Here is a 23,624-nt window from a genome sequence, read left to right as displayed (position 1 = left end):
GGGAACCTACCTCCTAGAGCCTGGGTAGTTGAATGTAGCTCCAAGTTAAATGCTTAAATAGGATTAGGTTAAAAGCATCTCCCTACTGAATCCATGGTCTTAAAGCTGGCTGTCTGGACCAGAGGAGGGGCCAGAGCCAGTCACCAGAACCATAAGTAAGTAGCTAGCAGTTTGGCTCAGCAATCAGAAAAGGCTAGATCCAGGTGAAACTAAAGACAGATCCAGGTGAAAACAAAACACAACCTCTGAACAAGTTACAGTGTGTTAAAAAATGTGTGTATGTTTAAGAAAGAAAAAAATGAACACATTTTGAGCAAATGTCCTTAGGGTATGAGTATGCATCCTTTGGGTATATGCCCAAGAGTGGTACTGCTGGGTCCTGAGGTAGAATGATTCTCAATTTTCTGAGAAATTGCCATACTGATTTCCAAAGTCGCCGGACAAGTTTGCACTCCCACCAGCAATGGATAAGTGTTCGTTCCTCTTACTCCACATCCTCTCTAGCATAGGCTATCATTGGTGTTCTGATGTTAGTCATTCTGACTGGTGTAAGATGGTATCTCAGAGTCATTTTGATTTGTAGTTCCCTTATGGCTAAGGATATTGAGCCATTTGCAATTTTTTTCTTGTGAGAATTCTCTGTTTAGATCAGTACCCCATTTTTGATTGAATTATTTGGTAATTTGCTGTCTAATTTCTTGAGTTCTTTGTATATTTTGAAGATCAGTTCTCTGTCTGATGTGGGGTTAGTGAAGATCTTTTCCCATTCTATAGGCTGTCGCCTATATAGCTGCCTACAACCAGACATTCTCACTGACTTTGGGAAGAAACTTAAATGAATTCAAATAACAGGAGCTTTTAGCTTCTTTCTCAAAAATCAGGTGTTCATAGGTGTGTGGATCAATATCATGGTCTTCTATTCAATTCCATTGGTCCATCTGTCTGTTTTTATGACAATATTAAACTATTTTCATTACTGTAGCTCTACAATAGAGTTTGACATCAGGGATAGTGATGCCTCTGGAAGTTCCTTTATTGTATAGGATTGTTTTGGCTATCCTGAGTTTTTTGCTTTTCCATATGAAGCTGTGTTCATAGCAGCATTGTTTGTATAATCAGAACCTGGAAACAACCTAGATGCCCCTCAACTGAAGAATGGATAAAGAAAATGTGGTACATTTACACAATGGAGTACTACTCAGTGATAAAAACAATGACATCTTGAAATTTGCATGCAATGGATGGAACTATAAAAAAACATCCCAAGTGATGTAACTCAGACCCAGATAGACAAACATGGTATGTATTCAATCATAAGTGGTTGTAAGGCATAAAACAAATGATAATCAGCCCATAGTCCACAACCACAGAGAAGCTAGGTAACAAGGAGAACGCTAAGAGAGATATACATGGATCCCCCTGGAAGAGAAATAGACAAGACCTCCTGCGAAAATTGGGGAGGGGATGAAGAACGGAGGATAGAAGGGAAGGAGAAGGCAAGAATGGGAGGGTGGAGGAGAATATGAGAGAATGGATGCTCAAGAAGTGGGGAGGATAGTGAGGGAGAGAAAGGAAAGAGATATCTTGATTGAGGGAGCCATTAAAGGGCTATCGAGAAACATAGCACTAGGGAAATTCTCAGGAATCCTCAAGGGTGGCCCAGCTAAGACTCTAAGCAACAGTAGAGAGAATGCCTAAACTGGCTTCTCCTGTAATCAGATTAATGACTACTACCTCAATTGTCATCATAGAACCTTCAACCAGCAACTGATAGAAGCAGATATACGGAGATCTACAGAGAAGCAAGGACCAAGCAACCTGAGACAGCCCAAAAGATAAAGGAGTGATAATATTAGGAAATGGGTCAAGATCACGATGGCGATGCCCACAGAAACAGCTGACCTGAGTTAGTGAATGCTCACTGACTCTGGACTGATGGTGAGCAAACCTGCATAGGACCAAATTAGGCCTACTGAATGTGGGAGACAGTTATGAGGCTTGGACAGTCTGTAGGTCCACTGGACTAGGATTTATCCCAGTGCTTGAACTGGCATCTAGGAGCACATTCTTTCTTGAGGGATAACTTTCTTAGTCTAGATATAAGGGGAGGGCCTTGGTCTTGCCTCAAAGTGAAGTGTCAGACTTTGTTGACTCCCCATGGAAAGTGTTACCTTTTCTGAGGAGTGGATAGGGAGGTGGGGTGGGGTGAAGGTGGAGGGAGTGGGAGAAGGGGAGGGAGTGGGAATGGGGATAGCTATGTAAAATGAGAAAAGATTTTAATTCTTAATAAAAAAAAGAAAAGAAATGATAAAAAGAAAGAACAAATTGCTATAGACAGCCATAGAAAAATAATAGCTTATAAATAATAGTAAAGTCTTTAAAGAGAGAGTATAATAACAGAAAAAAAGATAATTCACATAAAGATGGGAAATACACAGGGAGTCTGGATCCTGCATGGTGTCGTGGTGGTTTTGAAGTTTTGAATGATGATGAGCAAATGAACTAGAGACATCGAATTGTAGAAGGGACTGATAAATTAAACCAACCTAGATAATTTAGTCATACCTTAACTTTAAAATGGAAGTCAGAATATGTATTGCCTTGGGGAAGAGGTTATGCTTTTGTTTCCAGAGGAAACAAACAAACAAAAAAGTCTGTGGATTCCTTAAAGGTTAATAGAGATCAGATTTGATGGGGGTGGGGGGAGAGATCAACTGAAGATCTTTGCTATAGGCATAAAGAAATAATCCAAGAAAATCTACAAGACAGGTAGCGTATCTGCTGATCCCTCTGTATGAGAACAGTTCTGAGTTTGGACAATAAGTGTTAAAACTAGGTTTTCCAGGACTTGACCATTATCTCAATTATCTCAAGGTCTCATAAAGATGCTGTCATTCATAGACACAGGAAGCAGATGAGAGAACACAACACCCAGAGAATGATGGACTGGGTGGGTTTTGGTCACTTGCTGGGTTATGGATGTTTGTCAACATTTGGTGGGGATATAGTAATAGACAACTATTAACCTCAGATATTTTACATTGGTACAGACTTTGGTATATTGGTACAAATTTGAAGTTAATTTTTTATTCTGTATTTGTTTCTACTCTTATTTGGAGGTATTTTGCTTATGCAGCACATTTAAAAATGTAATGTATAATTACGGAAATATAAAGATTAAGTAGGGCTGTTTGAATTTAGGAACAAAGGCTATTATATCTGAAAGACTGTGTAATATAGAAGGATATATGGAAATCATGCCATTCACAGTAAAAACTGAATACGGTGTATGTGGGTTTAAAGGAAAGCAAGGGACGCAGCAACAGAAGTGTGGGAGAAAAATTCAAGAAATAACAGCCACTAGAACCAAGTAAAACCTGAAAAGGCCCAATGGAATTTTTCATCACATACATATGTAATTCTAGGAACGAAAATCAAGCATCATATGTCATGTTAACTATGTCAAAGCAGAAGGAAAGAATGGCAACATATGTAGTGAATATACAATGTTAGAATATTCAATAGTTCTATTAAGACTTGGTAAAATCTGATATACTTTGGTAATAGAACTGCTACATGGGTATGATTCTGAGATGGCATGTCTGGAGAATTGGACTTAAAAGGTGGAGGAGCAAGAAATGGAAGACACAAGGTTTAGTGATGTTTTATTTACGTTTTAAAAAATAAAGATTGCCGGGCGGTGATGGCACACGCCTTTAATCCCAGCCCTCGGGAGGCAGAGGCATGTGGATCTCTGTGAGTTCGAGCCCAGCCTGGTCTACAAGAGCTAGTTCCAGGACAGGCACCAAAGCTACAGAGAAACCCTGTCTCGAAAAACCATATATATATATGCATAAAAATGTGTTGGGTACAAAAAATGAAAGATGAGAACAAACTAGCCCCTGTTAGGCCCTAGTGCAACAAGAACTCCTAAAACTTTTATTTCTTGTATATAATGAAGCAAGGGATCAAAATAGAAGAAAACTATGACTCAGATATGTAGTGGCCTTCTTTTTTCACATGTATCACAACAACAACATTATTATTAGGTGCTTGTTTTATGCGTCCATTTCTCTATTATCAAAAAGAAAGTTCCCAAGGAAAGGTCTATAAAATAACTAATTATAAGTTGTCAGGGTCATTAAACTCTCTGCTGCAAAAAAAAAAAAAAAAAAGAAAAGAAATGTGGATTACGTCTTACACCTGTAAGAATGGCTAAGATCAAAAGCACTGATGACAAATTATGCTGGAGAGGTTGTGGGGAAAAGGGAACACTTCTGCATTGCTGGTGGGAGTGCAAACTGGTACAGCCTCTTTGGATATCAGCATGGTGATTTCTCAAAATTAGGAAACAACCTTCCTCAAGACGGAGCAATACTACTTTTGGGTATATATCCAAAGGATGCTCAGTTGTACCACAAGGACATGTGCTCAACTATGTTCATAGCAGCATTGTTTGTCATAGCCAGAACCTGGAAACAACCTAAATGCCCCTCAACCGAAGAATGGATAAGGGAAATGTGAACATTTACACAATTGAGTACTACACAGCAGAAAAAGTTAACATCTTGAAATTTTCAGCAAATGGATGGAGCTAGGAAACATCATTTTGAGTGAGGTAACCCAGACCCAGAAAGACAAATAACATATGTACTCACTCATTAATGATTTTTAAACATAAAGCAAAGAAAACCAGCCTACAAATCACAATCCCAGAGAACCTAGAAAACAATGAGGATCCTACAAGAAACATTATTGGATCTAATCTACATGGGAAGTAGAAAAAGACAAGATCTCCTGAGTAAATTGGAAGCATGTGGACCATGGGAGAGGGTTAAAGGGGAAGGAAAAGGCAGGGATGGGAGCAGAGAAAAATGTAGAGCTCAATAAAAGTCAATAAAAAAGAAGAAAAAGAAAATTCAAAGTTAAAAAAAAGAAATGTGGATTAGTAGTTAGTCACCTATAACAATCAAAGTTATAGTCAGGTATGTTTTCAAGGTTAAACAGATAAGTTTAAATAAATAGATGTTTTTCAAAGACATAAAGAATAGGATTTGCCCAAAACAAAGCCTGTCACACATTTGGGATACACACGGGTGGGCAATCATAAATGCCACCTCTTAGGGTTTCATTCAGGGGTTGGGGAGATAGTGCCCTGGTTAGATTTTATTGTAAACTTGATGTAAATCTAGAGTCACTGTGAAAGAGAAAACTCAGTTGAGAAATTTCTCAGATAAGATTGGCCTTGGACAAGTCTGTGAGATATTATCGTGATTGATGTTTGACGCAGAGGGGCCAGTCCACTCTTAATGGCACTATCCTTGGTCAGAAGAGCCAGTGTTATATGAGAAAGCAGGCTGAGAGCAAGCCAGTAAGCAGCACTCCTCCATGGTCTCTGCTTCAGTTCCTACCGCCAGGCTCCTGCCTTGGGTTCCTGCCCTGATTTCTCTTGGTGATAGATTGGGACCTACTGTAAGTGTAATCTGAAATAAATCCTTTTCTCCACCAGTAGAAACTCGTATTTGTCCCTGTTATTAGGATCAAGAACTTGTGACTAGACAAGTCCTAGTTTCTAGGGGAGAAACTTCTTTACTCTGTTAAATGAGCATAACATGAAATAAACTCCTAATGATTTATCATTGTCCCCATACAGTGGTGCATTTCTCCAGCCTCATTAAAAGGGCTGCTTTTTTAAAGTAAATGGAGACTCACAACTGGCCAAGGTACAATAATAAGAGGTGGCAAAATGATCAGCCCTAAATGGGACTTCTGTATCACACTTTATCTGCTCAAGGCTCTGGGATCATTGCAGAAGAGAGGTTGAAATAGTTTAAGAACCAAAAGAAATCGTGTTTTCTGTATCCAGCTAAACAGTTCTACATTGAATTCATGGTGGTTCAGCATGCTTGGTGGTTCAGAGTGAGGCCAGGCAAAATTCCCACCAGGGGAGGAGGCAGGAACTAAGTCCCATCTCTAGCTAAGATCTGCTGCCAATTGATAGCCTCTGGAAGAGGAGAGTCAGTGCTCTGTAAGGGTGCAGCCCCTTGAGAGTTGGCCACACATCCAGGAATAGCATATGGGCAGTGCAAACTGGACTTGATGGGTTTAAATAAGGTGAGAGAATACAGTTGAGTGCATTGGGAAAGGGAGATGGGTGTGGAGGATTTAGGGAGAGGGCAAATATAATCAAAATCCATTGTGTGAAATTCTCAAAAACAAGAAAAAATAAGAAAATAAATGAAAGGAATTGATATCTTATGTCTCTTTAGAAATCCTATGACACTCAGGTCTCCTTTAAAAAAACTGATGAGAATATAGAGTTTTATCATTTCAATAATATAGACTCTTTGATAGCTGGATCTGTAGTTATACATTGATCATATAGGCATCCTCTTCTCAAACCTGGCTACTCTATATCAGTTTTTCATTTAAAAAAATTTGGTAGTTTATTGAATGTTTTTCTTCAAATTTGTTAAAAGTTTAGATTTTTCATTTTTAAAATTACAAGCATTTCTTCTAAATATATCTGTCTAAAAATAAATTGAAGTGAACCTTCACATCATAAAATGAAACTACAAATATATTCTGGTTGAATTAAATAATATATTGCACATAAATTTTAAACATATTTATTTAATGGGCTACATATAATCCTCTGCTAATAGTAACTTAATTGAGAGAGAATTAACCATGAACCCATAAAATATTCTGGAATACTGAATATAAACATATATCTTCAAAATTTTTCTTATGTGAAATATATCATAAAAAATTAATAAGGAATTTGAAAAGATCAGTTAAATAATGGTCTCTTCCCTGGTGTGCAAATCAAAGGTATAACAACATGGTTAGAGATGGGAACATGAAATGAATTTTCTTTCTGATAGATCTTAGGATAGGACTGTATTCCATGTGGGGGCACACCTGTAAATCCACGTCCATGTGTTGACACACCCCTGTAATCTCAACACTTGGAGCCCTGAGGCAGGAGGATCTTGAGCTTTAGGATGACCTGGGGTATATGAAACAGACTCTGACTCAAAAAACAAAACCAAAAACGAAAATTAAAAAAAAAATAACAACAGTAAAAGAATGACTTTTGAGAAGTCATTGAATCATAGTTTACAAGTGTCAATAAATCCCTGTTGGGAACAACATTTGGTTTTTAGTTGTTAAGATTTTGTTGCTGTTGTTGTTCCCATCATCGCTGCTGTCATGTTACAAAGTTAAGGATTTGGTCCCTGGAGAGTGGTTTCTCCTGAACCGCATGGCCATGAAAGAGAGCCAACCCTTCACAGCTCTCCTCCTGTCTCCCATTGGACCAGGGGTTTGCTGAGCCCCTGGTGATTCCTATAAAGGAAGCATCTATGTTGGGATTTTTACCAGAGGCCAAAACCAGTATTTGGCTGGAAATGCATTTTTCCTCATTTTTGTAAAACCGATCAGAAAATATCTCATTAAAAAAATAGTGATTGGCTCACTGAAGTGTAATGGATATGACTCCAGTACCACACTCTCTGGGCATCAACGGTGCATCTTGCTCTCCATCCACTTCACTCTGACTGGAGACCTCGGGTCTCCCAGAAAGAACTTCAGTGTGATTCACCTGAACATGAAGATGACTGTGTAGCAGACAGAAGCGCCATTGTGTTTGTGCCTTTTAAATTATTTCTGTTATAATGCCAGACATTTTGGAAGTAAAAACAAATATTTCAGTCTCTCATGCTTAAATTAGAGGTAAGTAGAACATATAAGAAATTACTAAAGAGACTCACATTGGAATTTGAGCATTAGGAGACATTTGTGATCTCGGTGGGGACCACAGCCTTCAGAGCAGGTCAGCTTTCCCTTCTGTTGGCTGCTGAAGCAGACCTGGTATCTCAGGAAGCAAGCTAAGCTAGAGGAGACTATAAACCCAGGCTTCTGCCTTCAGGGCTCAGCTTTTTTAAAGGGTAAATTTTAAGTAAAACCTTTCCTTATTAGCTGGGTGTGTGTGGGGGGGGGAGACTCCTATGGTTTATCTACACAATTCAGAAAAAATATTTGAAAGACCCTCTCATAAGGATATGAGATACTTTGGGAAAACATCAAATAACAGGGTGTCATCTTGTGATATGTGAGCAAGTCTGAGAAGAGTCTGGGGTACATGAGACCACACCTCAAAAAAAAATGAAAAACTATTTTGAGGTACTGAGAAAATGACTCAGCAGATAAATACACAGATAAATAAATCACAGAGGTTTGAGGACCTGAATTCAAAACCACAGAAACCACATTAGACTGAGCACAGGGTGCACAGGGTTCTGTTCAGAACCCCAGCATTTCTAGCAAGACAAGAGACAGAGAGGAGGATCACATCAGCTAGCTTGTCATATGTAACATGAACAACAGGAGAGAAATTCTGCCGCAACCAAGGTGCCCTCTGACCTTCATATATGTGTTGTAGTTTGGGTGTGTGCAAACTCGCACAAACCAGCATGCACACAAACACGTGCACTCAAAAATACACTGAAACACTATTTCATATCTTATATTTATGAACACCTAAATGATGAGGGGAATTAAATGTGTTACAACAAGTGGGGAACCAATACCCATTGCTAACATTATAATGACTATGGATTAAATTGTAAAAATACATCCTCATATTGAAAAAGTAAATTTGAAAGCTTAGTTTTTTATGGAGATTTCTTTGGGATACATTCTCTTTAGATGTTGGAGTCGCTATATCACTACTTCCAAGATAGGATTCTCACTCACCTCCACCCAAAGTATCCAATTCTCTGACACCTATGGCCAGCACCTGAGCTCCTATGGAACGGGCACTGCCAACAGTTTACTCAAAAGATAACATTCATACTTAGGATATGCTTTTTTGGCCCCTGGGGTTGAAGCTGACTGTGAGGATTGTAACATAACGTATTGCACGCTGACCCATTTGGAAGGGAACACTGTAGAAGCTCCAAGTGACTCTTTTGAGCACTTCCGTCCCTCTGTCAGTGTGGATGCTTTGAGCTCACTCCTGTTTCCTCCCAGAGTTAGGCTGAGTGGGCACACCTGTGACTCTCAACAGGCCAGAAAATGCATCTGTGTCCTCACCTTACAGATGAGGACCTAAGATCAGAGCACAAGACGCAGTGAAACTAGTTCCAGAAGGGCAGATGAGCCAGGCCCGCCAGCCTCATGTCACAGCCGCTAAGAGCACCGTGTGGACTCTGTGACACAGCATTGGAGGATGAGTGTCCTGACGCTGTGTCTGAAAACTTACGGGGTAGATGCCATAATTAATGTCTGCACTTATTTGAAGGAAGGGCAGGAATCGTGGAGAAATGAGGTTTACATAATTCTAACAAATGCCTGCAACCAGACACTCTCACTGACTTTGGGGGAAAATAAGTGAATTCAAATAAGAGGAGCAAGTTCTCAGTCCCCCCAACAGCACATGCCCAGGTAGAAAGACCCCAGAACAACCGTCCACAGGACAAGCAAACACAGAGGAGAAGCTCTGTGTCTATAGAAATGGACTCAGTGCTGCAAACTCGAAATCACTGTGTTAAAAACTGTTAGGAATCCATGAACACCTGTGGAAGGTTTGACAGACGCTTAACCTTTTATCAACACGATTTCCACACTAACAGGATCAGTTTGGAAATGCAGGAAACTCTCTGGCATCGTCACTTCATATCTAATTGATGCAGTCAATAAACACGTTCACCGGCTTACTAACCCTTTGTGTTCCAGGGACCCGGAGACTGCACCTTTACCATGACTCTGGCGAATGAGAGCATCTCAGGGGAGTTCATCCTCTTAGGGTTCTCAGATCGGCCATGGCTGGAGCTGCCACTCTTTGTGGTGTTTCTGGTGTCCTATATCCTGACCATCTTTGGGAATATGACGATAATTCTGGTGTCCCGCCTAGATTCCAAACTCCACACCCCCATGTACTTTTTCCTCACGAACCTGTCCCTGCTGGACCTGTGCTACACCACGAGCACGGTCCCCCAGATGCTCGTCAACATCTGCAGCTCTCGGAAGGTGATCAGCTATGGAGGCTGTGTGATCCAGCTTTTCATTTTCCTGGCCTTGGGTTGCACTGAATGCTTTCTTCTGGGCGTCATGTCCTTCGACAGGTTTGTAGCCATCTGTCGGCCTCTCCATTACTCCGTCATCATGCACCAAAGGCGCTGCCTGCAGTTGGCAGCTGCATGTTGGATCAGTGGCTTCAGCAACTCATTATTGCAGTCCACGTGGACCCTTCAGATGCCACGGTGTGGTCACAAGAAAGTGGATCACTTCCTCTGTGAGATTCCTGCCCTGCTCAAGTTGTCCTGTGCGGATACTACAACTATTGAAGCTGAACAATTTTTCATAAGTGTTGTCTTCCTTTTAATACCTGTGACTCTCATCCTCATATCGTATGCCTTTATTGTCCAAGCAGTGTTGAGGATCAGGTCAGCTGAAGGTCGGCGGAAGGCATTTGGGACATGTGGCTCCCACCTAATTGTGGTGGTTCTGTTCTACGGTACTGCCATCTACATGTATCTGCAGCCACCGTCCCCTGCCTCCAAGGACAGAGGGAAAATGGTGTCTCTCTTTTATGGGATCATCACACCCATGCTGAATCCCCTCATCTACACACTTAGGAACAAAGAGGTAAAGGGAGCATTTAAGAGGTTGGTGGCCAGGGTCTTCTTGGTCACAAAATAAGGAATACAGATGATAGGCCTATTGATATAAGGTTTCAAAGCCTGATAAATTATACTGCTCTTTTGTCTTTTGAACTATTAATAAAATCCTGTTGACAGAAACCCATATTAGTGTTCTGCTGCCTAGATATATTTGATTCCCAAGTCCTGGGAAGTGACCTTTTAAGTTCCTCTAAGTCTGCTAGCCTTACAAGCTTCACATTTTCAAACCTTACACCATTTTTCTTCTTAGTGAAGATTCTTAGCCATCTCTGGGGCTAAAATAGATGCTTTTGGATCTTTTCCATATTAATAATATTTTAGTACACATGAATATTCTCATCTACCTGCAAAAAATTAGAACTCTAGTATTTTTCAGACAGTTGTAGATCTAGCATAAGTCTGTAAAACTGTCTGTGGCTTCTTCTCCCTAATCAGAAGTACATAGTTTCAGACAGAGCAAAATTCCACACTGCTTAAGAAACAACACTATATTAAAAATACAGTAATAATTTCATTTTCATCAGATCTTCAATTCTTTTACTTTTATAGCTTCTACTTTTCTTAAAGTCTTATTCTTTTCCATCTGCAAAAATGCTAATCAGAAGAAACACACTTTATAAAGTAAACTTATATCAGTCAATGCACAAGTACATACAGTTTTTATATTAATGTGATAACATGTGATGTTTATGAGTGATGCATAAATTAGACTGAACCTATCCCAAATGTGTGCTATGAAAACATTCAAGTTCCTTTCTCAGCTTTTTGTAGTATACAGTATGAAATCATTGTCTTCAGTCTCCCTACTGTGCAACAGCACCCTAAAACATCTTACTCTTGTCTAACTGTAGCTTAGCTTCTATTGGTCACTACCGTGTTTGGTAACCAATGTTCTACTCTTTATTTCTTAAGGCCAGTGTTTTGTATTCCACAAGTGGAGTGGTGCATTGCCTATCATAGGTGTCTGGGCCATTTCACTCAGCATAACGCTCTCCAGTTCTAACCATTGCAAGAAGGCTTTTATTCCATTCACATTCAAGTAGCACTCCATTGTGTATACTGAAATAGATTATGCCACATTTTCTTTCTTTCTCTTTCCTCTCTCTCTCTCTCTCTCTCTCTCTCTCTCTCTCTCTCTCTCTCTCTTTCTCTCTCTCAGTAGAGACAGGGTTTGTCTGTGTAGCCCTGGTTGTTCTTGAATGTGCTGGGTAGACTAGGCTGGTTTCAAACTCACAGAGATCCTCCTACCTCTGTCTCCTGAGTGTTGCTGCATTTTCTTTAACAGCCATCACTGATGGACATCCTGCTGCTTTTTATCTCCTGTATTGTAAGTAGTATTACAGTGGGCAAGTGAATACAAATGGCTATACTCTCTGTTGAATATCCAGTGGCTAAATTTCCGGGTCATATGGTAGCTCCCTTTTCATTCTTCATTGACCTTTAAACTGTTTTCTATAATGTTTTGCTTACTTAAACTTTGTTCTGTAACAGTTTTTATTTTTTCCTACACCTTCACTGATGTGGGATTTCCTTCTGTATGCTGTGATTACCATTAATGAAAAAAGAAACTGGCTTAGCCTGATAGGGTAGACCAGAGCTAGGTGGGGTAAGCTAAACTGAATGCTGGGAGAAGGACAGCAGAGTTTAGAGAAGCTATGAAGCTCCTGCCAGAGATAGACATGCTAAAACTTTGCTGGAAAGCCACTGCTACATGGCGATACACAGATTAATGGAGATAGGTTAAATTAATGTTTAAGAGTTAGCCAATAAGAAGCTAGGGCTAATGGGAAATAATATAGTTTCTGTGTGATTATTTCAGGCCTGGGCAGCTGGGAACTAACTAGAGGCTTCCTACAACACCTCAGCAGTCTTACCTTTTTTGATAATACCCAGTCTTTGCTCACTGTGGCTTTGATTTGCATTTCCCTGATGATCAATGACTTTAAATGAAATATATTTGCTATTTTATGTCTTCTTTTGTGAAATGTCTGTTTAGCTCTATTATCTATTTTTATTAATTTTTAAAATTTTTTCTATACATTTTTACATATTTAGAAATGCTCAATGATGTTATATCATAGTTGTTCTAAATTTAGAACCTATGTTTTAAAGATTTTATTTATTTATTGTTTTTATGAGACAGGGTTTCACTGTAGCTTTGGAGCCTGTCCTAGAACTAGCTCTTGTAGACCAGGCTGGCCTCGAACTCATAGAGATCCACCTGCCTCTGCCTACTGAGTTCTGGGATTAAAGATGTACACCACCACCACCACTCAGCCTGATTTTATCTCTTTTTAGAAACTAAAATATATTTACATCCTTTCTCACCTTCTTTTCTCTTCTTTTGGCTTGTCCCATGTCCCTCACCCCATCCTCTCTTAAATTGATAAGCCAATTTTTCCTTCATTGAGATATATAGATAGATATAACTGACCACTTACTTAATAATGGATAACCAATTAGGGAGCTGACCCTTGGGGAAAATTAATTCTTCCCCTTCAGCATTGCTCATTTGCCTGTTGTTCTTTGTTTAGAGGGAGGGCCTCTGAGCCTTCACCATTCCACTTTAGTATGTCTATTGGTATTGTCCTCGTTCGGGCAGATATATTGTTGTGCTAGCATGGGTGAGGCAGCCCTGTGTCTTCTAGGTGTCACAGTCTTACATCAGATACCCTGGTAGTCTGGCTTATGTACTTTCCACCACCTCTTCATCAGTGTTCCTGAGCCTTAAGTCCAGGAGTTGTATTATAAATACACCCATTGGGCTGTATACCCCAGGACCAACTGTTCTCTGCATTTTGAACAATTATGGCTTTCTATAATGGTTTCTATCTGTTACAAAGAGAAGCTTTTGATGAGGGGTGAGAGCTACATTTATCTATATATAAGGATAAGCATGCAGAATGTTTTTATGAATTATGCCGGGTTTGTAAAGTAGCAGTAGTAGATTATCTTTTAAGATTCATGACCTTCAGGCCATGGATTGTTGGCTAGGTTTGCAGTGCCAGGCCTGATTTCCATCCTGTGGAGCAAGAATTAAGTCCAATCAGACAGGTGTTGGTTACCACCAAGGTATAACTGCCACTATCATACCCTCAGTGAGATCTTGCCAAGCTAATAATTATTATATTTTATAGGCTTCAGAGTTGGGTGGGACTGTGGGTTACTTCCTCCCTTGGGACCTTGTATAACACCCTTCATCACTATGAAAACTCATCCTCAAGGAGGAGGCTTCCAGATCAGAACCAGCTCAGATCCTCTGAATTCTGGGTCTGAAGTGCACATTATCTTCAGCAATAGGGACTCACCTTCTGTCTCTGAGAAGCAATCAAGGGCAACAGCAATATTCTGTATTGCACTTCTTGACTCCCTTAACCAACAACTTGGAAAGGGGTTATCGTGCATGTACTGGGTATTTTGGTAGCTTTAGCACTTGGAGGGAACATTGTCAGCCCTAATGGTATAAGTTTATTTAATCTATATATGTGTTTGTATACACATACATTTGTATGTATTGTATGCAATTTTAGGTAAATAAAAATATAATTTTATGACTTTTTCATACATTCTTAGCATAATTTCCCCTCTTGTCTCCCTCTCTTGTAAAGATTTCCGACAGTTAAATCCCCAGACCCTGGGTTTTCCATTTCCCCTTCATAGCACTTGTGTCTTGCTGTCCCCTCTCCAGCATTCATTCTCTTCCCTGCCCCCTACTGTGGTACCTTTTTACTTCCCTTGTCTCTACAGTTATTCAAGGCTATACTCATATCTTTCTCATCTGGAAACTATAGATGACAGAGAATATGTGCTTGTCTTTCTGGGTCTGGACCACCTCACTCAATATTAATAATTAATAATAATATAATATATAATAATTTCTAGTTCCATCTGGGAGTAAACTAAGCAAGTGGATGAAAGACCTCACAATGAAAACTTCAACTCTCTGAAGAAAGAGATTGAGGAAGACACTAGAAAATGGAAAGACAGCCCATATCATGGACAGCAGAGATAATATTGTGAAATGGCCATTCTATCAAAAGCTTCTTATAGCTTCAATGCAATCCTAATCAAAATCCCCATCTCATTCTTACAGAAATAGGAAAAAGGCTGTCCTAAAATTCACCTGGATCCAGAATAGCCTAAGTAAAGCTGAGCAAAAGGACAATGGTGGGGAGGGGGTTACTATTTTAGATTTCCAGATATATCACAGAGCCATAGCATTAAAAACAGTATGGTACTAGCACAAACGTGGACCTATAGACTAATGGGACAAAACAGAAATCTCAAACAGCAGTACCCATAGCTACAGTCATCTACTATTTGACCAAGATGCCAAATATGTTTTATACACTGGGTAAAATATAGCATTTTCAACAAATGATATTAGGAAAAGTGTATGTCCACATATAGAAGAATGAAATTAGATCCATATCTGGCACCCTGCACAAAAATCAACTCCAAATGGATCAAAGACCCCACGGTGAAACCTAAAATGCTGAAGACGTTAGAAGAAAACATAGGCAGTACTCTTCAAGATATAAGTGTAGGGAAAGACTTTCTGACTTAGCCTAGAAATTAAGACCAACAACTGACAAATGGAACCTCAAGAGACAAAGAGTCTTCTGTACAGTCAAGGAAATACTCAGTTGAGTGACCATTATGCCCACAAAGTGGGAGAAAAATCTTTGCCGGTTGTACTTCCGACAGAAGATGAAGATTCAGAATATATAAGGAACCCAAAATACAGTTTAAAAAATGCAACTAACCCATTCAAAACATGAACTTTGAACTTTAACAGAATTCTCAAAGGAAGAATTAAAATTGCTAAGAAATAACATAAAAATGTTCAGCACCCTTAGCAATTAGAAAAATGCAAATTAAAATGTATTGAGATGCCACCTTCCTCTAGTCTTAATTGATAAGATCAAGAAAACAGCTCACAACAAATGCTGGTGAGAATATGGGGGAAGGAGGTCCCCATTCATTGGTGGTGGGACAGCAAACAGTGCAGACACAATGGAAATCAGTATGGAGAATTCTCAAAAAGCTAAAATAAAAATAAATTTCCCATTTGACCCAGCTATACTATTCCTTGGCTTATACTCAAAGGACTAGACATCAAATACCACAGATATTTGCTCAGCCATGTTCGTTGCTGCCATACACACAATAGGTTGGAAATGGAGACAACTGAATTACCTTCAACTGATGAATGGATAATAAAAATATAGTACATATACATCATGTAATATTATTTGGCTATAAAGAAAAATAAAATCTCAGCCTTTAAAATATAGCTGTGCACATATTTTACATCAACAAATACATATATACATATATGTATTATGTATGTATATCCTTTTTTGGGGTTTTGAGGCAGGGTTTCTCTGTAGCTTTTAGAGCCTGTCTTGGAACTAGCTCTTGTAGACCAGGTTGGCCTCAAACTCACAGAGATCTGCCTGCCTCTGCCTCCTGAGTGCTGGGATTAAAGGCATGCGCCATTACCGTCCAACTGTATATACTTTTTTAAAGCAATGTAAGAAATTAGGGCTGATCTTACATTTCTTTGTTAGTGATAATTGTAACTTTTCATCCGGGTACATGCAGACACACTTGTGGGTGTGCATGTGAGCTTCTGTATGTTCATTTGCATGCAGAGAATTTGACATTGAGTTTCCTTCTCTGTTGTGGCTCCTCGTTGTTTTCTCAAAGCGGGGTCTCTTGATAGAGCTGGAGTTCACCAGCTTTGTAGACAGGCCAGCTAGCAAGCCTTGAGGATCCTCCTTTCTCTGCCCCATCCCCTCCAACACCAGGGTTGCATGTGCATGGAGCCACCCCCGAGTTTTTTACTTGGGTAGCAAGGACTCAAACCCATAAAATAAAGAGAAAATTGTTAGAAGCTGGAGCAAGAGATGACTCAGGGCATACAGGGACCCCAATACCCATGTAAACCCAGATGCAGTAGTGTGTGTCTGTATCCCAGTGTTCTTATTGTGCAAGATGTTATGGGGATCTCTGGAAGCGTATGGATTTTGAGTGAGTTATAGGCTAAGTGTGAACAAAAGAATGGTGAAATGGAAAAAAATAAAAGCAAAGATTGTTTTGAATTTTTTCTGGCTAAACATTTTTGTGCTTCCATTGTTTCTGCCCCTGTGGAGCTCATTTTCTTCATTTCTCAGAGGGACTCATTATATCAAAAACTTCTTGAGAGCATCAAATTCTGTAGGTTTTTCTTCCCAGTTTCCATAAGAAAATGCTAAAGTAAGACAATAGCACAAGCCACTGACTGAATCTAAATGGCTCGCGTGTGCCAGCAAGTTGAAAGCAGACTTCCTGTGAATCACTTTAATTGCTCACCTTTGTGCTCAGTTCTGGCTGAAAACAAAGACAGTATATACTCTCTCTAAATAGATATAGTAATATTGTGTCTAGTCAAAAATAGTCCATCCTCATCAGTATAGTGGGGCTAAAGTCAAATTACACTACTTTAATAATGTTTATATTTAAGATAAAGTATCTAGCATGGTAATTATCATATGTGTCTATTTCTATTTCACAAAAGTACCCAGAAATGATCAGTGAAGTCAATATGTTCCTAGTAACGATGATTACAATTTAGATATATCTTATGTACAATGCACACTTACACATGACACACTCTTGTGTATCCACTAATGTCAGGAAGAAATGTGAAATTTATCTCCCATACAAGTCACTGACAGCTAAGTACAGAATACATGCTTGCAATTTGCATTCGTTCCTAAGTTATTTACTTCTGACCTTAGCATACAATAAAGTGAGCGGATACAGCTATGTATTGCTTTTAACCTATATGGATTAACTTGCTTTCTGAGTTGAAGTTATCAGTCGGGTCATAACCAGTTTATGTCAAATTACAAATATGGGAGTGAAATTATTTTAATGTTTTTGTGTTAATTTTAAATATCAAATGGAATTATTTTCTCTTTTAAAGTCATCCTCCTTTATGACAGACCTGTTCCAAATAAAAAGTAGTCAACTAAATTTGCCAGTATGGCTCCTAAAACTGCATAGAACATTAACTAAATAAATTGGTGAAGATAATTAAATAACAGTGCTTCTTTAATTGCACGACTGAGCACACTGTATAGGCTATTACCCCAAGAGGAAAATGACACAACCATGTAGCCTTGTGCTTTTCTTGACTCTAGGTTACATTCTAGACCAAAATGGGGCGGTCACTTCCTGTGCCTAATGCTTGTTATTAACTGTCAGCCTTGATCAAAATGGACTCCACCAGGAAGACTTGGTTCTCTCCCTCTCTCCCTCTCATTCCCTCCCCCTTCTTCTCCCCCTTTCTCTCTCTCAAACACACCACAGACACCACACCACACCATACACACACACATGCATACACACCACACCACACCATACACATACAGAGAGAGAGAGAGAGAGAGAGAGAGAGAGAGAGAGAGAGAGAGAGCAAATTTCAAAGAGAGAGAGAGTGTGCTGGAAATAGTAGTATTCCCTATGAAACCATACACTCTCCCAATTCTTGTTAGCAATAATTAGCTAAGGGAATTTGGCTGGGGGTGTTAGGCATCCCCCACAGAGTGAGGCAGGAAGTAACCAATCCTAGATTAACTCTGACACCCATAAGATGTTCTTACTTGCTAGATGTGAGTGCTTAGATTTTTACGCACCACCCACCTATGCTAGTTGTCAGCCCAAGCTGCCCTTTCTCTGGCCCCTCATATGGGGTTGGGAGGCTGTAGATGGGCTTCATGTTACAGCATGGGTGGAGTGACCATGGTGTGCTCACCAACATTCTTTCTTTACCCAGGCCGATTCCACTATACTAGGTCCCATTGTCCCTTGATTTAGTTGCTTTCTCATAGACTTTCTAAAGTCATCCTTTCTACTTTCCTGGTCCACACTTTGGTAATTCCACTTGACTTCCAAGTGAAGTCCCAGGAAAGAGAACGAGCTGTGGACATGGCATTTCCAAGGGTGCCATTAAATTTGGTAAGTTATTGATCCTGTGACCTAGGCCTATAAATTATCTGATGTTTGAGAAGCTCAGGTTGTGGTCAGAGCAGTATGCTCATTTCCAGAGTCTTTATCATATATTAAAAGTTGTGATTAAAGATAATTCATTCTGTGTTGAGACTGGAGAAAGTTTTGTGAGTGCTTTAGTGCAGTTGTTCTTCCCAAAACGAACTTAGAAAACATTGGAACATACTAAATTGTAAGGATGTCTATCCTAAGGATAGAGATACTGATTCTAATCCTGTATCATGTGAGACCTCTCAGTAAGGAATGCTGAGTGATGCTGTGACATTGAACTTCAACATGGACAACCTGTAAAAAGTACACAAGATGTCCTTACTGGGTCTTACAGCTTTGTGACCACTGCATGCACAGAGTGAGCAGTGGGCTAACTCTGAAACACCTGTGTCATTCTTACTCCACGACTTGTTAGTTCAACTCCTCTGAACCATCAAAGCAATAAACTCCATGCTGGTACTGGCAAGGTAATTGATAGCAGCTGACATGAGAACATTATTTGATTTTTTTAGAATATGTAAAATTTAAATGATCTGGCCAGGGATCCAGAAATCACAAAACTGGCAAATGTTTGTACTCTTTTTCAAAACGATGGAAAAACATTTACATTCTAAAAATCACAAACTGTATTACTAAAGTTAAATAGTTAATGTAGTGTCCCTTGTGAAGGAATGGGCAGGTTTCTGTTTAAAGTCGTTCATTTAGGCTCAAGTAAGGATAGACACACACATATTTAAAATAAAATTTTAGACCAATAAAAGATGTAGGCATTCACTGTTTAAAGTATGAAATGTAAGGAAGCAAGGGAAGGCTGGGAAAAAAGAGTTACTGAGCCAATGAATCAGAATAGAGCACTGATGACTGTAATCATATTTGAATGATCTCTAGTTGGATTAAGAGAAAAGAAAGGAACCAGGATTTGTGTTCTGCTGTACAATCAATAAACATGTGCATGCATGAATGTCATAGGAAAATTCTAAGAATAGTAGTCACAGAATAAAGTCATTGTTAGTCCCAGTCAGTCTCTCCTGACACCCATGTCTTCATTAGCCTTAATCTGCAGAGTACTGAGGGCAGAGTGCTCAATGTTAGCACAACAGATAAATTTAGTTGCGTTTCTCATTTCCTGAAAAATATGATATATATTTTATATCTTGTCTTTGCCAAGATAGCTACTGACCTTGCTGAAATTAGAATCAAGGCTCTTTATAAAACTTGATCTAATAAGTCAAAATATCTGAGATGAAGTTTTGCTTCATCTCAGAAGAGAATCAAGTTTTGCTGTGTGCATATTTAGCATGATCGTTGTGCTGCCTAAATTTGTGGCTTGAGTCCTTACTGACAGGATGATTATGGGATAAAACTGAAAGAGATCATGTGTGCTAGCCATATGAGTCAAGACTGGTCATTTGATGGTTGTCTTGGCCTCAGTGGCTTAATCATTTCTGTTGAATAATCACATGACTGATCTCTTGGCAAGAATGAGAAGATAAAGTGAGCTTGACTACATCCAATAGTTAACATTAGTGCCCAGTTCAGAACAGCTAAGTAATATTAGTCCCATTATTTTTTAAATGGTCTATAACTCATTTTTTATTTTCTGTTATATTTTAAGTTGTTTAAAATGTAAAGGGAATTTATAAAGACTAACATAAAAAATACACTCCTTCTACCATTCAAAATTAGCTGCTATTCCCTTTTAGCTATTAGAAAATAATAAAGACTCTAAATCACAAAGTTTGAAGCACTTTTCTCTTTATTTTGGTGATATCCCTGCACCTCCGTTTATTTGCAATTTTCTAAATTTTCACTTTACAAGAGGAAACTGTAAAGCCTTGCTGGCTCATCATAAGCACTGGCTTCCAGCTATCAAAGTACTATTTCTTATCAATATTATCACACCCACCCATTTCTCCACAACTAGAGAAATCATTGCATACTCTACTGGAATAATTTTGATAAACATTTCATTTCCAAATTGTGTTAATGTTTAATGGATGAAATATTTTTGTGCTCTGGTTTACTCAAGAGATGTATTTGATAATAAAAGTCAGTGTCCTGTGGCTTTATACTAACTGCTTAGGAAAATATGAAAAAAAGTGGCTGATTGTATCACACAGAACATTTACCCTAAGACATAGAACTGCTGCCCCAAACTGAGAATGTAAAACATTATAGAAGATACAAAACCTTTTAGTGCAGTGAAAATGGGACAGATAAAATAATCAGTATAGATTCCCTAGAAGCAGGGCTTGCTGTAAGAATAAAGCATAAGAGGAAGAGAAAGCTAAGAGGATGCTCCATATTTATTCCACTGGGATGGGCTCTGGGACTTCACTTGTCCTTTTGATCTTTGTGGGGAAGGCTTTCCCAACATGAGAAAACTCCCAGCTCCAGGGATAAAACACACCTTAGTGATGTAAGCCATAGCAATGTCATAGAGGTATAGAGCTGAGAATGCTGAGGTAATGATGTACATTTTTTTGTTCTTTTCTTATCTGGCATAGGATATTGGGGTCATTTTTCAATCCTCAGTATGGATGGGACCAGCAGATACAGACGTGAATAATGACAAGATAAGCTTCCTTCTACCATTTTGCTGGGTCACTTCTACCCTGGTTTTGGCTTGGATTCTAGATTTCTCAGGAGTGATGGGGAAGTTTTCAGAATGACTTTTCACTGGAAGTCCAAGTCCCTGATCTAGGAACAGGCCCTTATCATACCCCACAGGGCACAGGCTACAATGACAACTAGTTATTTCCCCATTTTCAAAAGTGATGGAAATTTTTGAGTACTGATTCCTTTGTACAAGAATCAGCCTTTTTGGGAGACAGGCTTTTACACCCCTTCTGGTCTTCAACTCATTGGCCTTGAACTCCTGATCCACCCTATCTGCCTCTGAGGTACAAGGTTACAGGCAAGGGCCACCAAGCCTGGTGACAGTCACCTTTTGGAAGGTAGTATTTTCCAGACCGCTAATGAAAGATTGTGATTCGAAATGTTGACAGATAATCACAAGCTGGAGCTTTATAAATTCAAATTTGATACTTTTCAGACCAGATCACGTTCTATATCAGTGCCTATTGAAACTTTAGGTCACACACCCGGCATTTCTAAAGCGGGTCCCACTGTACCACTTCACCAGTCATGGTGTTTGGAGACAGCAATCTGCGACCCTTGTCTTTCTCCTCCTAGGTAATATGTGGTCACAGGTGATGGAAAAAAACAACAGGAGCTCTTTTGAGGGCTTCATCCTGGTGGGCTTCTCTGACCGTCCTCGCCTAGAGCTGATCCTCTTCGTCATAGTTCTCTCCTTTTATCTGCTGACTTTACTTGGTAACATGACCATCATATTGCTTTCGGCCCTGGATTCCCGGCTGCACACACCCATGTATTTCTTTCTGGCCAACCTCTCGTTCCTGGACATGTGTTTCACCACGGGCTCCATCCCACAGATGCTCTATAACCTCTGGGGTCCAGACAAGACCATCAGCTACGTGGGTTGTGCTATTCAGCTATACTTCGTCTTAGCCTTGGGAGGGGTAGAATGTGTCCTGCTGGCTGTCATGGCGTATGACCGTTATGCTGCTGTGTGCAGGCCCCTGCACTACACCGTCATCATGCACCCTCGCCTCTGCGGGCAGCTGGCTTCTGTGGCATGGTTGAGTGGCTTCGGCAATTCTCTCATAATGGCCCCCCAGACGTTGATGCTGCCCCGCTGTGGGCACAGGCGGGTGGACCACTTTCTCTGTGAGATGCCAGCGCTGATTGGCATGGCCTGTGTGGACACTACGGCCCTGGAGGCACTGGCTTTTGCCTTGGCGATTTTTATCATCTTGGCACCGCTTCTTCTCATTCTTATCTCCTACGGTTACATCGCCCGGGCAGTGCTTAGGATCAAGTCAGCTGCGGGACGAAAGAAAGCCTTCAACACCTGCAGCTCCCACTTAATTGTTGTCTCTCTCTTCTACGGCACCATTATATACATGTACCTCCAGCCGGCAAACACCTACTCCCAGGACCAGGGCAAGTTCCTCACTCTTTTCTACACCATTGTCACACCTAGTGTTAACCCCCTGATCTATACTCTGAGAAACAGAGACGTCAAAGAGGCCGTAAAGAAAGTGCTAGGGAAGGGGAGCACAGACCTATAGCAAGGAATAATCAAGTATAGGTTTTGTCTTTTTAACCGCCTTCTTTATATACCATTAGACCTAAGAATGGTCGTATAATTACAGACAAAACGGACACTTAATGAGAAAAGATGGGTTGAGGGAATATGATACCCCTCCTATATGGAAAAGCATTGGGTCTTCTCAAGTTTCTCAAGTTCATAACCAAGGGATTCTAACTTGAATAAAACAATAATCAATTTCTGCAAAATATCTACTGGAAATGTCATCACCACTTTAAACAACAACAACAACAAACTACAACGACTGTACCTACTAGGTCCTTAACAAATATGAAAGGAAAGATCTTAGAAATAATATAGAAGAAACACCATTTTCTAGAAAATTCCAATGTGCTTTTCTAGTGCCAAATGCCTACCCAAGAGCCAAAACAATTAGTTCAACCATGTGGCTTTAATATCTCCAACACTGTAATTGACTCACAGAGTCTGTATAGTTTAAATCACACACATACATAATTGACCATAAGGATTTGTGTTTGACTTTAAAACGAGACTAAAGAAGAAAATATGTAAAGCAAGATTAAGAGGAGAAAGTTCTTGCTAATATTTAATCTGACTGTCACTACCAAGAGATGGCAGAGGGATCTGCTTGCTTCAAATGTTTAGTTCCCTTATGTTATGAAAATATTTTGAATGTATGAAGGAAGAAATGAGATGAATTGTGGGAAGTGTTGTAATGTTGGTATTGGTTA

General features: G+C 39.6%; 2 protein-coding genes across 2 annotated transcripts; both read left to right on the top strand.

The window, feature by feature from the left end:
- Positions 1 to 9,765: 9,765 nt before the first annotated feature.
- LOC130885909 (olfactory receptor 2B2-like) lies at positions 9,766 to 10,707 on the top strand. Its single transcript, XM_057787755.1, has one exon. The coding sequence runs from the start codon at positions 9,766 to 9,768 to the stop codon at positions 10,705 to 10,707; it is 942 nt and encodes a 313-aa protein (XP_057643738.1).
- An 11,230-nt stretch (positions 10,708 to 21,937) lies between these two features.
- Positions 21,938 to 22,891, top strand: LOC130885905 (putative olfactory receptor 2W6). Its single transcript, XM_057787751.1, has one exon. It carries the CDS (start codon positions 21,938 to 21,940, stop codon positions 22,889 to 22,891), a length of 954 nt encoding a protein of 317 aa, XP_057643734.1.
- The last annotated feature ends 733 nt before the right edge of the window (positions 22,892 to 23,624 follow it).

The sequence above is a fragment of the Chionomys nivalis genome, chromosome 13, assembly GCF_950005125.1.
Source record: "Chionomys nivalis chromosome 13, mChiNiv1.1, whole genome shotgun sequence".
NCBI classification, from domain to species: domain Eukaryota; kingdom Metazoa; phylum Chordata; class Mammalia; order Rodentia; family Cricetidae; genus Chionomys; species Chionomys nivalis.
The sequence above is the reverse complement of the archived record's forward strand: the minus strand, read 5'-3'. Positions and strand labels throughout refer to the sequence as shown.

What these genes read in the sequence shown, in the direction of transcription:
- LOC130885905 (XM_057787751.1), top strand. Translation starts at nt 21,938, where the DNA reads ATGTGGTCACAGGTGATGGAAAAAAACAACAGGAGCTCTTTTGAGGGC.
- LOC130885909 (XM_057787755.1), top strand. Translation starts at nt 9,766, where the DNA reads ATGACTCTGGCGAATGAGAGCATCTCAGGGGAGTTCATCCTCTTAGGG.